This window comes from Trachinotus anak, unplaced genomic scaffold (assembly GCF_046630095.1).
Source record: "Trachinotus anak isolate AG129_WGS33_773 ecotype Australia unplaced genomic scaffold, CSIRO_AGI_Tana_v1 ptg000007l, whole genome shotgun sequence".
In the NCBI taxonomy this organism is placed as follows: domain Eukaryota; kingdom Metazoa; phylum Chordata; class Actinopteri; order Carangiformes; family Carangidae; genus Trachinotus; species Trachinotus anak.
This window is the reverse complement of record NW_027273858.1, coordinates 7,130,504-7,147,702: the sequence shown is the minus strand read 5'-3', so window position 1 is coordinate 7,147,702 and position 17,199 is coordinate 7,130,504. Positions and strand designations below refer to the sequence as shown.

The window sequence follows — 17,199 nt, the reverse complement described above, 5'->3', positions numbered from 1 at the left end:
ATTGACTGCTATTGTAAATAAATAAGAATAAAAAATGTATATATACAATATCTCATCTTGACACATTCCCCTCCTCTATTACAACTGGAATTGAGCTTTATAAGGATAACAAACATGTTGGCCAATTACATGGCTGTCTACGAGTAACCCAGGTACTTTACATTAATGTATAAGCCTCACAGTACGCACCTATGTACGTCCTCCAGAGTCATATGTCTCTTGTGTTCTGACAGTGTGGCCAGTCCCTCAGAGTGACTTCTGAACCCAGATCGTTCCATCAGAGCCCCAAAAGCCTCGGGGCCCTGTCCTGGTATGAGGTGGCAGAACAGTGGGGAGAACCCTGGGGAGAACTGTGAGGGGGAACATCTCAATGTTCTTCTAGCTCTTCTTCTCAGTGGAAAGCACCTCGGAGGTGGATCGAAACCAACTCCCACTGACAATCACTTGACACAGCCTTGTGTAGGCCTGACATTCACTTCACATTGTTTAATTGTCATATATCTTTTTTTCTGATTGCCACTACTCAACAGACACATCTGAAAGGTCAATTTAACCTGGAGAGAGGAAGCAGCGTGGGTTGGATACAGGTGGAGGATGAAGGAGCTGTAGAAGTTAATTTGCTGAGCAAGCCTGACCTCTAGTGGCATTCACGTGGAGGCACAGATAAAAAGCAAACTCTGGCCTGGTAAAGCATCAGACTGAGGATCACCAGTGGTGGAGAGAAACAAAGCACATTTACTCAAATACCGCACTTTAGTATAAGATTGAGGTGCGTGTTCTGTACTTAAGTTTGCTGAAGATAGCTGCTTTATTTCCCCAAGCTAAGACTCTGATGCTGCTGTTGCTGCTGCTGTTGCTGCTGCAGCTGATTTTCAGCATGAGTGGCTTGGCTCCTGAGCAATTAAATGAAGGTGCCATCTGCTGTTGAAATGCTTTCCTGCGGATATACTTGTATCCCGGTGTCCACTGGCTGCTGGTTTCCGTCCTACGTCGGCTGCTGTTAAGTTGCATGTGATTAACTAGAGCTGCAAAGATTAATCGATTAGTTGATTGACAGTTTTTTAAGCAAAAAAATGTCAAACATTTGCTGGATCCAACTTCTCAAAAGTGAGGATTTGATGCTTTTCTTTGTCACATATGAGTGTGGGTTGGTTGGTTGGATAAAGCAGTCACCTTCGTTTTTAAGAAATTGTAAGAGGCATTCACTATTTTCTTATATGTTATAGACAAAATAATGAATCTAGAAAATACTGAGCAGATAAAACGATAATGAAAACCATCTGATTGTTGATAAAAGCACAGTGTACCCCTCGCCGCTCCCACTCTGCACCTGTGTTTCATAGTTGCTGCATGTGCGACATGATTGAACATGTGGATCCACATAGAGAACGATAGAGCAGCAGTTTTCTGCCCTGTAATTTTGTGTAAAGTAAAATGAGACAGGATGCAACAACTTGTATAACAGGTAAAACAAGGAAAGTTTAGCATAGCGGTAAAAACGGATCATTTTTCCTTCCCTTTTTCAAACCATTTTCCCTCTCTCTCTCTCTGCTATCCCTCATTTACTTCTCCTTACTGTCCTGTCTGTCCTCCTCTCCCAGTCACTGTATTTCTCACCCTTGTGTCATTTTCTCTCTCTCCCTTCCTCTACGTATCTCTTGCACACTTTTCTCTCTCCACCCCTCTCACAGAGAAACCAGAGCTGCCAGGACATGCTGAGCAAAGTCTAATACTCAGGCCCATCCCAGGGTGTGGCTCTCTGGGTGTGTGTGAGTCATAATTCATGACTCACATCTGTTGATATGTGTTATTACCATCTACGCTCCTCCTGTGTGTGGTGACAATCCCCATGAGCGTGAGGGTGAACACTGAGATATGAGCATTGTTTGCAGTGCAGTCCAGGAAAGACGCATGTTTTTTATTACCCAGGCTCTGAGGCCTCAGCAGGTTCAGTTAAAATAAAATAAGGCATTCTATATTAAAGTGCTCAGCGTGAAGTAGGTTGACATTAGTGTAGAAAGTACTGTGTGGACGATATAGCCCTTTAACACATAATGCCCAGACGCTGAAAATAATTAGACAGATACATATGAAGTCAGATGACAAGTGTATCTTCCTGGTAATGCTTTCCCAGGTCTCACTGCAGCCACCTCAAGCTGTTGCTGGTTGTGGGGTTCTTCTACCTTTAGTCTGGTCTCCAGCAAGTTCCCTGCAGCTCAGTCAGACTGAGATCAGGTGACTGACTCGGTCAGTCGAGGACATTCCACCTCTTCTCCATGAAAAGCTCTGTGTTTGTTTTGATGGTATGTGTAGGATCATAGTCACTGCTGAATGATTAAAAAGATGCGGTGCATTCGGCTGAATCTGAGAACACAGGATGCTGCTGTATTCCTCTGCATTCATCCTGTTGCATGCACAGGTCTTAACACAGCCACCACCATGTGTGACAGACGAGGTGGTGGCTTCAGGTCATGAACTGCTCCTTTTGTTTCTCCTCACTCTCCCCTTTCCATCACTGTAATCGAGGTTGATTTTGTTTTATCGCTTCATTGAACTGTGTCCCAGAACAAACTTCAGACTGCAACCTTCCTGTTTCTGAGGTTTACCAGGGGTTTGCATCTTGTGGTGAATCCTCTGAGGTTATAGCCGTGAAGTTTTCTCTTGATCTTTGACAAAGAAACATGTGTCTGCCTACGTCTGTGGCGAGCGTTCTTGGCTTGCTGTGCAGCCATAAAGGGGTTTTCCACAAGACTCATGCTCCTTGTGTCTACCAGGTCCTTTGCCATTTTCTGCTTTTCCTGTGAGCAACTGCTGTTTTAGACTGTACCCAACTTCTAATTTTGGCAAACCAACCACTCTCACATCTGTCTGACAGATTTATGCATTTTATTTTTAGCCTCATTATTATCTTCTTCACTTGCACGGTCGCCTCTTCACTATTGATGGACAAATCCACCTCAATCTAAAAGGCAACTGAGCCACATGTGTACTCTTTTGTGCATGAATCAAAGTTGAAATGACAAGTTCTTTTTATACTGATGTAAACCTACTTCAATTAAAGCTGAGAGTTGGCACTTTAAAACAATGTCCATTATTTTATTTCAAATTAGATGTGCACAGAGTCTGAAGAATGTGTGACTATACCTATAGTCTGGACTGTACATGCAGGCTGCAACTGGATTCTATGGTTTCTATTCTATTCACTGACATTGTTTGCAAGCACAAACCAAAAACTCAAATGACCTTTTTCCCTTTTCTCCTCTTCATCTTTCTCTTCCTCCTCCCTCCTGTTCCTCCGTCACTCTTTACCCCTATAAACATGAACAAAGTCCCTGCATGCAAAAAAAAAAAAAAAAAAGTCAAAAAAATGTAACCTCTTCAAAAAAGAAACTCTTTATTGAATAAAAATACACAGACTACCAAAAATAATCAATTCATACTACAGCAGAAAAATAGCTGGGTGATTTCCAGAAGAGGATGAAAGTAAATAAGACATTCTCTACAGAACAGTATATACCCACACAGTGACTAATAATGATTTTTTTTTTTTTTAAAGCTGGTGCTGCAAATAGATTCATGCCTGTAGATAACACATCTTTCACCTCACCTTTGAGAGACAGGCAGAGTTTCTTCATGTGTAAACCTGCCTGAATCTGTCCTCAGTTAAAACTGATGACTGAAGACTCTGAGCCAGATAATAAAAACATAAAATCGGTTGTGGACTTTGACTGTTGACAATTAAGAGTCAGTAAAATCAGGCTGACCATTCTGATAAAAAAAACAAAAAAAAACACTCAAGGATTTGAAGAATCTGAAGAATCTAAGGCACAAGTTTTACACACAGTATGTCAGAAGTGTCTCATCAAACCAGCAAATGGCTACAGCATCATCATCAAAACTTAGAGATGCTTTCAGAAAATCCATGATTGGTCATCTGTCTGTGATTCAAAGAAAAATTTTTCAAGGAATTGAAATGAAAAATATTTTAGTCCTCTCTCTGAATGCCTCTACTTTGAGGCAACAAGACAAACACATAGAAACACAGAGTGAGCTTCTGAGTTTATATTGTTCCCTTTAAACCAAATCTTTGACATTTGACATCATTATTAAACAAGGCAGCACGCATGACTTTGGACTGCTGTGTACAGAAGACTGATCCAGATTTCTTGATATTTCTTGACAAATAACTGATCTCTTGAAGAAAAAAAAATATATATATATATATATATATATATATATATATATATATATATATATATATATATATAAAATTCAGTACTCAGGGAAGTTTCTGAGTGAGATGATGGAAATTAATCTAGATTTGCTTCCAGTTTAGAGTGACACAGAAGCATCAACTGCAGCTAAGTCAGAAAAATTCAAACACCTCTTCTTCCTTGGTATCATATGAGCCATTACACCGCTGTGCCTACTCATGAAGTATATTTTTAGTAGTGTTCAAAACAGATACAAAGACAACACAGCAAACTCCCACAGTTATACCCCTTTGGTAATAAGTCTATAAGAATATAAAATTATTGGAAACAGCAGATGAGAATTATCAGAAAAAAAAGGTGCAAACATGACTGTTAAACTACATATACATCTCCATTTGTATAGATTACATTCAGCTTCTAAATCCAAACCTTTGCTTCCATTTTACCTTATGCACAGCAACATACAGAATAAAAGATACAGTGAAGAACTGAGAAAAGCTCATTTTAACACACAAGACAAAACCAGATGACGATTAATGATTCCTTTTGCATCCTGTGCAAACATTTTAGTCTGGATTGCTCTTTTACCAAGATAAAGAAGACTATTCTTTACACATCTCTTAGGTTAAGTGCACTTGGGTGATCTTGCATTGAGAATTACAGGTAAAAACAGTACAGATAAAATGAGGAATATGTTTTACTAAAATGCAGAATGTGAAAAACAAAAAAATACCATGGCAGAAATTATTTAGGATATTTATGATTTATAGGACTATACATTAAAGGGATAGTTTGGGTTATTTTTGACGTGGGGTAGTGTGAGGTAGTCATGTATAGCCAGTGTGTTACCTGCAGTAGATTCAGAGCAGTGTGCTGCCAGTGAGGAGAGGCGGCAGCGAACACGGCACACTAGCAGAGCGAAGTGCTGCTGTGCAGGGGGGGGGGGGGCAGCAGAAAAAAAAACGCGTTTTAGACACTTTTAAAAGACGCCCACCGAAACAATCCAATGTCCATTTAAATGTACGCTTCATTTAGAAAATATTCAGCGCTTTGTCTTCCCGTCAAAACAGCACTTTCCCGTCGCTGTGCTTGTGCGTAGCAATATGGTGGTTCAGCTGTTAAGAAAAATGTCTTAACAGCTGAACCACCATATTGCTACGCACAAGCACAGCGACGGCGCTCACTGTGTTAGGCCACAGCCACGGGTCAGCTGAGTGACTCAGAAAGAGCTGTTGTTTGACAGGAAGATAAAGTGCTGAAAATATTCTGAACGAAGCGAACGAGTGTACGTTGGATTGTTTCGGTGGGCGTCTTCTAAAAGTGTCTGAAACACGTTTTTTCTGCTGCCCCCGTCCACGGCAGCACATCGCTCTGCTTCTGTGCCCGTGCTCCCGGCTGCTACTCTGAACTGGCGGCGCGCTGATTGAATCTACTGCAGGTAACACGCTGACTATGCATGTCTACCTCACACAACCCGACGTCAAATAACCCAAAGCACTACTTTAAAGCAGATGTAACATCCACTCCACAGTCCACTCCCTGTAGGAATCACCCCTCGTTTCTCCAGATGGTAGAGGAGGGGTTTTCCCCCGCTGAACCAAATTTAACTGAGCTGAGCCATCGTGGATCTTCGGTGAAATGGTACAGTGTAAAAATGTCTATTGGCCAGCACAGATCATGCTGAGAGTGAAAACTGGAAATGGCTGCAGTTGGTTTTGTCTTTAAGCACTGGAGTAGATGTATTTGGTCTTGGCCAGGCCGGTCAGCTCATCCTCATAGTTTGGCAGGCAGCAGAAGAGAATGGCGCAGCCGATGCAGAGGATGGTGGCGCCCCAGCCGAAGCCGTAGGCCCAGGTGTAGTAATAGTTACCTTCGAAGATCTGCTCGTTGAACTTGACGGGGTAGATGATCAGAGCGATGATCTGGAGAATCACTGCAGGGAGAGACAGATGAAAAAAGGTTAGGAAATGGAGGTTGAAAGTACAAAGTACATTTTTTCTTTTTGTTCAATAAGCTGCAGCATCCATCCATGTGCAAAAAGTTTCCAAGCCTCAAAACTTTCAAATTTAATATGATATAACTGACAAAAAAAGTACAGCAGAATGTTAAACTTTAGTCATTATTTTATTTATCACACAAAACTCAGTATGTTACCAAGTATGTGACAGTATCACCTGTTTCCAACTGTGCCACTTGAAACCAGAGAGAAGAGCACACACAGAAATCTCTCACATAAAATAGCCGTCCTTACTTGGACAGAAAATGTCATCATGTAGAAACCCATCGCTCACATTAAGCAGCTGATTAAAGGTAGCCCTGGCCTGTGCCCTCTTAGAGTACGACTTTGTGATAGTGTCACTGTAGCGTCCAGTCTGCCCTCAGTTCAGCATGAGAGGATGAGGAAGTAGAGCTGCCCAGAGGGTATATTTTAACCTCTAGTCTAACACAACAATGGCTGAAGCTCTTGGCAAACAACCACTATCACCACCATCACCACCTGCTCTCGGCAGGAAAAAACGTACATATAGCACCTTTAAGAAAACTGGTTTTCAGGGTATTTAAATCCTCAAAATTACAACAAAACTGCAATGTGGACAGTTGGAAACAGAAAACTGTCCTAGTCTGTCATGGAGCTGGTTGGACAAACAGACAACACTGACGCTAACAGCAGGGTGTGGAAATACCTTCACATGAGTGTGCAAGAGTTGCATCAACACATCAACAGTCGGTATCAGATCTGTTAGTAACAGCATCAGCACTGATGCCTGACATTCAGGACTCAGTTGTTCCAGAGAAAGGTGTGACACTGATTTGTCCTATGATGCACTTTTCTGTCACAGTCATTGAAAAAGGATTTAGCTCAGCCCTTTAGGCCTTCTCATGCAAAAGCAGGTCGGAAACTCTTCTGTGAGTTACAGAGAGCAGGTTTGATTTCATCAGTAACACCCTGACTAAAATGATCATTTGATTATCTGCTGTTTTCTGCTGATCCACTAGTCAATCAATAGATTAACTGAATAATTGCTGCAGTTCTAAGCTTTCAAACTGTAAAAAAACAAAAAACAAAAAAAAAAACAACTTGCGGAGACTAAAACGCTGCCCAACAGAGATATCTGCAAATATTCTGTAGCGTTCATGTACTGACGTACTGAATAATAATTTATATTTTACTATCAAAACCACACTTCTACACACAACACTGCAACTCACCTGCTGAATAATTGTACATACATTTTTTAACCATCACTTGTTTTGTTAAGAGTCACCACATGACTTTAAATACCTGAAAAGCTGAAGAATACCATTATACTTCATGTAGCTGTCAAACCAGTTAACCCCATCTTCAGAAAATTTAGCTCTGCAGCCAAAGTTTATCCAACCCCAAATAACTTTATCTTGACTTGTAGTGGAGAAACTTTTCAAAGATACCTTTTATATCTTGCTTAAGTGTGGGAATGCGCATTAAAAGATTTGCAAGATATGTAGAATATTTCAATTTGATGGAATAGTGGAGAAAAAGAAAACAGTCTTGAGGCCTGGGTTTGAATATTTCATTCACTGTAAAAATCATATGTTTTATATGATTTATATATCAACTGTGATACAATGATGTGAGTTTGATTTGTATGGTCCACATAGGGAAAATGGAAGTGTAGTTATAATCTAATGACTGATACATGAATCACTTCTAGGAGCCAAGTGCTACATTTGTCTGTAGCTACAGCAACATGAGGTAATTTCACACTGAACAAAACTCCCTCTGGCACATTCAAAACAGACACCACAGTACCTGTGAATTATGACTGCCTCTTTCACCTGTCAGTATGGCAGGGAAAAGCTGTATCATTATGTGTGTTTGTGTAAGTGTGGGGTGACTCAGTCAGATAAACAGATTAAGCGAGACTAAGCCATGGTAACGCCACACCAAAACCTCACCCTTCCCTCCTCCCATCGAAAATGTCAGACTCACTTTCTGCTTTTTCCATTTCCTTTCCCTCTTACGCCTCCGCTGTTTTATGTCACACTTGCACACATCATCATGTTCACCCTTACTCCCACCGAAGATCCATCCCTGAATTTTTCACAACTACAATTTTCAAATGATACCCAGCTGTGTCTACCACTAGTGGTATCATGCACATAGTTTCGGTTTTACATGCCAAGGTTGTGAGGCATCTGCCGCCACCACCACAACACAATTGAGGTAAAACCAATTTAGTGTGTGGCTTAGCGCATTTAAAAACCATATCTGAATATTTCAGCAATGATATGTATGTCATAGAAATAATGTGCCAACCACTAAGTGTAATCCACAGCTGTGACAGGACTATTTCTTCAGTCGAGAGTAGTCCCAATGAAAACTGTCCACAGCGACTCAGAGGCGGTCATATCTCCATTGCAGTTAAGTGGCAAACCTTTAAGCAATCACATGCAAGCCTCAACATGTTCTCTGAGATGAGAATCTCATGTACTGTACTGGTTAAACCTGAGGCATGTTCATTGTCACTTACAGTTCAGCTCTCTCTTACTTTAGTACAGCTGAAGCTGGGTGATTCTGGATGCCACACTTCATTTGCTTTAAATATATATATATATATATATATATATATATATATATATGTATATGTGTGTGTGTGTGTGTGTGTGTGTGTCTTACCAACAATAATCAACAGTCCACCAACGAGGGGCAAAAGAGATATGTTGAGCGTGCAGCACAGAGCCACACAGGAGATGATGAAGGCAATGATGAGGATGATGAGGCCGATGATCATCAGAGCAGCCACTGCCTGGGCCCAAGCTGGAGTCCGACACAAACAAACAAACAAATTAGTTAGATGCTAGTAAAACACATGAGCCATTTGTAATGTGTTTTAATTTACTTTTAGGAATCACATGGTTCTGTTGACGACCTTTAGGCCTCTATAAACGTTTCAAACCCCGTGAAAAAAAACTCAGTTACACATAGTGGTCAATCTTAAAGTTATAGTTTTGTCATGTCTATCCTGAAACATTCAGAAGACACAACATAGGTTTTTATTCTTTGGTGACACTGCTCCTGTAAAAGATCAGTGATTTGCCTGAGTAGAAGCAAGAACGTAATTTCCACTTTTATAGTTTCAGGCTGATTTTCTTAAAAAAAAAAAAAGTCTCTGCGGACATTGTTCTCCTGACACCAGAGTCCAGATGAGAGATTATGAGTTGATGAAATTATTGACAGGTTAATTTGGGTAGAGTTCAGTGAGCTTTACAGCAGGAGCAATCGGGGCCTTGAGTGCTTTGTCAACATTGGGCCAAGTTTCCAGTTTCAGTCCATAAGAAATACCTGCAGATTTTACTCTGACGTGATATTTTTATTTACAGTTAATATTCTCTTTAAAAAAGATGCAAGAAATGAACAGAATGGAAGCATCAAGTATCTTTAAAGGAAAATAAGAGGACTTTAGCGTATTACCACTGCTATTACATTATATTTTATGTATGATGTAATTATGACATAGTTGTTTCTGTCTGAATAGTACGCAGGTTGCTGTTAATTTTAGGGAGAATTTTAGCTTTGTTTCTGGGAATAAGTCAGTCATCTATTGTGTGATGTGTCTGCGTGATCATTAGTCATTGTTGCAGCTCTCCCTCACTCTCTCTCTCTCTCTCTCACCTCTTACAGCATGGACACGTGACCGCACATTCCACAAGTGTCGAGAGGTTCAAGCAAAATGGGAGAGAGAGGGAGAAGAGCTGTCGACTTGCAGCACACACCTGCCACACCCTTCACAACACATTCGCCTCCCTCGTCCCTCCCTGACGCTCCGTGGACATGGCCTCTGTAATTATATAGTGCCTTGCAGCACCGATGCAGTCTAAGGCAAGCAACTCCCACCAAGAGCGTTTGTAGATCTTTGGGATGAAAAGCATATGAAATGCTTGACAGATTTTAAGTGCTGCACTCTTTGTGCAAACCATCCCATGAAGTTGCCACTGTACATAGAGCAGATTTTACCATGTATAATAATCTTTGCTAGGAAACATCTCAGTCATCTTAAAACACGTTTTTCAAAGTGCTGATTGTGCTCTGAACAGGTTTAGCGTTAAAGTAAAAATCTTCTTAATCTTCACAAACATGGAGGTCGAATTTCAACATACAAAACAATGATTAATCTAACACACACACTTATGCAAATACTCCTAACATTTTTCTACGTATGATTTCAGCCAAACCAACTGTGTGAATTTTCAACACACTGTTACACCCAGTTCACTGTTACTGGATCGGCCAACACCCTGGATTGTTCACACTTGTGTGTACGTATGTGTGTGTACGTGTAATGGCCTACCTGCCTCAGCCTGAGGCCTTTCTCTCATCATGCACATACAGACACACACATCAGACTAGTTCAACTGGTTCAAGCTTCTCTTTTACTCATAATAATGTTGAACAACACACTGTTATTCGACAATCCACAGTGAACTCTTTTACACTGTCATATCAGGACCAGTTTCACGAAATCAGACCCATCCTGAGCTTCAACGTGATAAAACTTACTCTGATAGCTTTAAAGTAACACTTTAAAGGGGAACAAATTTGTAAACACACCAAAACAATGATATACCACACAGCTTTTATATTCATGCTGGTGAAATAAAACCAACTGAAATATGATTATGATTTCACATATGAGTCTATGAATAAGGAATAACATGAAATTACAAATGACTGTAATATCATGGCTTTAGAGTAGTAGTTTTAGACACACACCCTCTGACAAAAAACTATTTAATTTGACAAACTACAGCCTCCACCACAGTTTGTTTTAACCATCTCTCTCCCAGATTAGATTGTCCAGCAAAATAGCATGTGACTGATAGCAGCCATCGTGGAAGACTCCCACTTTCCCACGAACCGTGATCGCCTACGTGACGGTTATATTCAAAGACATGCATCATATAATGGCAGATATTAGCTTGCTACACTATTAGTACCATGAAACTCTCAGTGAAGATTCAGTCAGATTATTTCTGTTTCAAGCACACAGTTGCTGTTCTTCCAAAAGAAACATGAGAATAAAAACAAAATGCTGAATATAATCAGTTTAGCATTCCAACTGTGGTTCTGCAACCCAGTTATAATTCATCATCTGCACTGTGGTGAATTTAAAAACATTTTAATGTCATAAAGATGTGTCTTCACTCCGCTGTTTGAGGTAACATAGCAGTGGATATATTCATGTTGATGGGCAAAACACAGGAAGGAATGGGCTCCACTTTGTGCGACATTTCCTGAAGTTGTATATTTTCTTCAAATGTTTTTTTTTTTTTTTTAGTAAACCATTAGCAACAGTGAGTTGAGTTGGTTCTGTGTGTGCTACAGCTTAGCGTTGTTATATTGTGTCCTCATGCCTGCGTGTTTGTTTCCGTTTTCAGTCTAGAAATGTTCTGTACTTAACACAGTGCATACACACTGTGGAATTGTCTGGGTGTGTGCCTGTGTGTCATAGGTGAACACTGGAGCTGCCCATCCCCATCACTCTTACTTAATGCCATCCAGCTGTTCAACATCTGCCTTCCTCTTCTGATCAAATCTAAAGAGATACACCACTGAACTTTTACTCAGTCACAAGAACACGGTCTTAACTTTAGCTCTACAGGAATGCTACACAGACACACACTGATTCTCCCACACATATTGCATAAAGCCTTGGCACTGACAAATGGGTTTGTTCTACAACTAAGGAGGTTTTTTTTTTTTTAAAAAAAAAAGAAAAAAACCTTCAGCTCTGGTCTTACAGTCAAGGATAATATTCATCAAACCTCTTAGAAAAAGGCTTTTTTACACAGGCAGCAGGGATCAAGTCAACACCCTGTGCTTTCCTTGAATAGATTTTAATGGGACACCTGCCCAGCCTGCAGCTCTGGGAGCTGGAAACACAGCAGCACTGTTTCAATTCAAACTTTAGTAAGTGATTTTTTTTTTTGCTTGGTGAAAAATGAAAACCCTTCACAGTTTCAACTCAGCTGACGAATTCAGTCACAGAGATGGTCATGACAGACCGATGACTTTGTTTATACAAGTTGGAGCGGGTGATGGAGAAAATCTCATATTAAGAGCTGACAACCACTCGATCAGTCAATGGACGGAATATTAAACAACTATTTTGATACTCGATCAATCGTTTCAGTCTCTCTCTGGTTCTTCTCAGTCTCTCAAATGCTCAGGATTTTTGGATTTTGAACTGACTGTCAAATAAAATAAGGAATTTGAATTTGATTCCACTTTGAGCTCTGGGGAATTACGCTGGGTATTTTTCATTACTCTTATAGTTTCTGGAGGAGAATGGTTGGTAGATTGATGATGAAAATAAGGGTTCATTGCAGCCCGGGTAATTTATTATTGCGATTTTGATGTTGGAAAAGTAAATTTTCACAAAACTCAATTAAGAAGTTGTGTATGGATAAAATACAGAGACTGGGACAGCTGTTTGGCTAATCCACCAAATTATATTAAGGTATTTATTTTATCACAGTGATGCAGAGATTGCATTAAAAATCAAATGTTGCCATGAAGACGTCAAACTGACCAAACTCACAGGAGCATTAAAGGAAAAACTACATTTCTGTAACTGGGAAGGCAAAATTTCTTACTGTCACATGGCACATAGTGTCCTATCGCCCTACCCTAGGGCAATGATTCATATGAACCCAGTAATTAATTACTTTCCAAACACTTTCCCAGAGATACATGAAAACATGTTAATTCCTGTTGTCCACATCCAAGCTGCACTTTCTTTGAATACAGACTCCCTGAACAATATGACAGGGAGTCCGTTTGGGGCGATGCCAGCATTCACCACATCCTACATCCGCACACATCATCTGTGCCGGTCGTGTTTGTTTCCCAAGTATTCAGCTCACCAACATTTCCCCACAAGTATTAAGGCCATAGCCGTGATACAAGAACGTTCACAGGAAGTTCAGGGCGAAAATGTATCAAGCCTCCAGCCAGTGGACTCCTGGCAGCAGTGGTCGTCTTTTGTCCTGCTGAGACTAAAGGAGACTCAGCTAAAACAGCAGCAGTGCACAGCCCAGACAAAGAACAAAACTATTTGATGTGAAACTTCAAATGAGACCAGAAAACACTCGAAAGTTACTTGCAAACACAACTTGTGTTTTCAGGTCTTACAGAGTGGATCTATGGGCACCACCGCCATGACAGTTTACATTATGAGTGTAGTATGAGAGTTGATCTGATTGATAATCGTCTCTGTTAGGACTCTCTACAGCAGAAGCTTTATCTAAATTAGCGCTGTAGCCGATGACTATTTTCATTATAATTTTATCTGCCAATTATTTTCTCAATTAACTGATTCATAGTACGGCCTTCACGATGTCAAAAAAAAAAAAAAAATCAAGTTTCTCAGAGTCCAAACAACAACAATCCACTCAATGATATTTAATTCATAATGATATGAAACAGAAAAACTGGAGACGTGTTCTGCTGTTCTCTTATGTTACAGAATCACTGAACACTGGACTAAAGGAGCAACTAAGATTTATTTTCATTATCGACTGATGTGACAATTATTTTCTTGTTTAATCCTTTGGCCAATAAAATGTGAAAAATGCCCATGACCATGTCTTAGAGCACAAGGTGACGTCATTAAACGTCTCTGTTGTCTTGAAAGTCCAACGTTCTCAAAACTTTAATTTACCATAATGTATCCGAGAAGCTAGAGCCACCAAATATTTGCCGTTTTTGCTTGAAAGGCAACTTGAACAATGAACCAATTATCAAAAACATTTGCAAATATAATTTTATTTTGATCAATTAATTGACTAAACATTGCAGTCCAACACAGCACTGTATTAGATCATTTTGATACGTGACAGGGGTTAACAGAGGCTCACTTCAGACAGCCTTGAGTCGGGTTTCAAGTTATGCAGTAATGACTTGAAACAATGGGTCATTAGAGCTCTGATGAAGGACTCTCCAGAAGCATTCATACCATTAACCTTTTACATGGCCTCTGAAGACACAAGTGTATGTGTTGTGCAGAGAAAGAGCGTGCACACTGGTCAAAAACACTGGTCAGATGACAATACGAAGCTACATGCCATTAACTAAGTCACTTCCACAGAAGCTGATAAGAGGAACTGCACCGTCTTTGTTGGGGACTTTGGGCGTGGAGCAACATAAATACGACCTGAGAGGGAGAGAGAGTGAGAACAGAAGTCTGCTCTGCTCGCAGTTATTGTTCAGCACGTCTCACTTCATTGTTGCCTGGACTTTCTGCTGAAGGAAAAACTTATTAACAGTTTGTCTATAAATAGCCTTATCTGTGTTACCATGTCTGACGGGGGTCCAGCCGCCTGACAATCTGCTCCTCATCCTGTTTGCGTGGAGTGTGGATCACAGATTATTTAAAATATTACTGTTCCTCTAATGGCTCCTGTAGAAGGATCCACAGATCTCAGGAGGTTTTATTTGTTGGTGGTTTTAACACACGTTTTAAAAAGGAGGAACACAGCAATATGATTATTTCAAGAATATGAATACTGCTTTAATGGCTGGGAATGCACCGCCACTGTCTGTTTCATCAGATTTTATCCAGTGTATTACTGCATCAGTCTAATATGACAGTGGCCTGCAGCTCGTATTAAATCACGATACATTCAAATCTGATAAAGGACAAAATGTGGCACATTTCCCGGCGGTAGTGGATTTATGAAGAAGGGCTTTTAGACTTTTTAAACCGGATCAGTTTCTTTCTTATTACATAATTTTGAGGACAAATTAGAGGTAAAAAAAAAAAATAGAATGAGCCCATTTCTGGTATATTAAACGTCTGTTCTGAGTATTTCTTAACATATGTTACAAGTTTCTGCTGATTTTTTTTTAGCTTTCATTTTCATTTTCCTCATTTTCTTGTAGCACTCATAAGAGGAGGGACCTCTGCTCAATTGCTTCTTGTTATTTACTTTTTTTTTTATTTTTCTAAGCATTTCCTTGTTGGAAACATTGGCATATGGGCCTTGAAGCCTACCGCAACACTTTTGGATTATTCAAATGAACTTGGCTTAAAATGAGGCAGAAAGTTCAATAAATATCATGGAAAATTCACACTTGACTTGGAAAAGAGGCTTTTTTTTTCTCTACTGTATTTGTCCAGGCTGGACAAGATAAAAGACCAGTTAATAACAGTGAAGACCAAAGTTCAGTCATGCACAGCACTGTAGGCCTTCCTCCTCCTCCTCCTCCTCCTCCTCCTCCCTTCAGCCTGCACTTTTTGGTTGTTGTCAGGGGTCGAGTCCTTCGAGTTACAATCTGTGAATGTTGAATTTAACATCTGCTCTGGAGCAGCTCGTGTTATTGGCTGTATTTAATCGAGTATGTTGTTTTGTTTGGTTTTTCCTACTCACACCATTCCCCAAGTGTTTGTAATTAAACGACCTCCTGTGTGTGTGTGTGTGTGTGTGTGTGTGTGTGTGCAGCCCGACACTTACAGTGCTCCATGAGCGACTTGCACTCCCAGTCGTCGTTCCTGCCCCGGCACCGCTCCCACATGCTGGCGTAGTCGGACTTGGCGTCCTCGTCCTCCACCCATCCCGAGGTGGCGGCGATGGCGATAATGTCGAAAATAATGGCGAAGAGCAGCAGCAGGGGGACGATCCACCTGCACCGGGGGTAGGCGATCCCGCAGCGAAACATGACCGACGATGGGAGCTCAGTGGAGGGGAGCGGAGAGATGAGAAGCTGGGCAGTCGCGGCGCAGTGGACTCCGTCCGATTATATAGCTGCCTAATGTCTAGGAGCAAAGGATCGGTGGGTGTTGCTCCTATGAAAACAGCCCCACCCGGGTGTGTAATGCAACCTGAACCGGGACCTGAAGGGCTGGGCTTGTCTGGCTGTGAAAGCTGAGTCAGGTCAAGCCCAGCCCCAATGCACTGTGTCATATTACACCCAGCAAGAAACAGGCTGTAACTGCGGAGGACCCTGTTTAGATCTGTTTTAGTCCTGACCCCCCCACCCCCACCCACCCCACGGGTTGTTTTCATGGTAGAAATGATCAATCTTAAAGTTAGGGGACACAACAGGTGTGGTGAGAGAAAAGGAGAGAGAGTGGAGAGAGAGACACTGACACGGTGCAGTACATAAAGCTGCCACTAGACGACACCCATCTGTCCAGCCGCTGGAGGAAACGCTCATGTTGACATTTTTCTCCAGTTTTTGACCTCATCAGTCTGAGATCCTGACTTGTGCTAAAGGCTTAACACCAACAAAAGATAAGAACTTGTTCCATCAGATTCCGTGTTGCAAGAGAACTGAAAGAATCACCAAGTTAAATTGTGGCTTATGGGGAAACTTGGAAATGTGAACTCATCCTTTTTGTTAATTTATGTGTAAATGCTGATTTAGTTTGTTTGATTTGAAATGATTTGGACTTTATTGTTTTATCCTTGACATTCTGCTTCACCCATCACATTTTCATTCCTGCAAATGCAACCTTTGTGTTGATATTCCCTTTTTTGAGGCTATTTTTGTCTTTATTATTCCTGTTTCTGTTGATGTACACAGTATTTTGTGCTTTTTATTTTATTTGTAAATAGTAGATGCTCAGAATGTCATTAGCATATAGTTTTATTTGAAATTTTACCTGCACCTATCCATTGGTGGACTGCTGCTGTGACACTTGAATAAGAGTTTGAGCTCCAGTATAGATGAGAGACTGGCACTGTTTTACCCCTGTGTTAATAAATCTTGACACGTAAACAGGACCAGAAAACATGAATAACTTTTAATTACTTTAATGTTGTTAAGTGCCCATGCTTGTATCGACAGGCCAAGGTCACTCACTGCGGTTGTGATGCAGGTTCAGGTTCTCTGTTGTAGATTTTGGTGTTTTGTGCAGTGTCTTGAAATCTCAATGGCAGAGACAAGCTGATACTGACGATAACATCTAGATATAATCTGTGGCTATAGCAGCCACAGTCAAAT

General features: G+C 40.7%; 1 protein-coding gene across 1 annotated transcript; it reads right to left on the bottom strand.

The window, feature by feature from the left end:
* Positions 1–3,373: 3,373 nt before the first annotated feature.
* perp (p53 apoptosis effector related to pmp22) lies at positions 3,374–16,134 on the bottom strand. Its single transcript, XM_071480184.1, has 3 exons — positions 15,708–16,134; positions 8,872–9,012; positions 3,374–6,147 (listed from the first exon to the last, which is right to left on the bottom strand). Exons 1-3 carry the CDS (start codon positions 15,910–15,912, stop codon positions 5,936–5,938), a joined length of 558 nt encoding a protein of 185 aa, XP_071336285.1. The 5' UTR covers positions 15,913–16,134; the 3' UTR covers positions 3,374–5,935.
* Between the last annotated feature and the right edge of the window lie 1,065 nt (positions 16,135–17,199).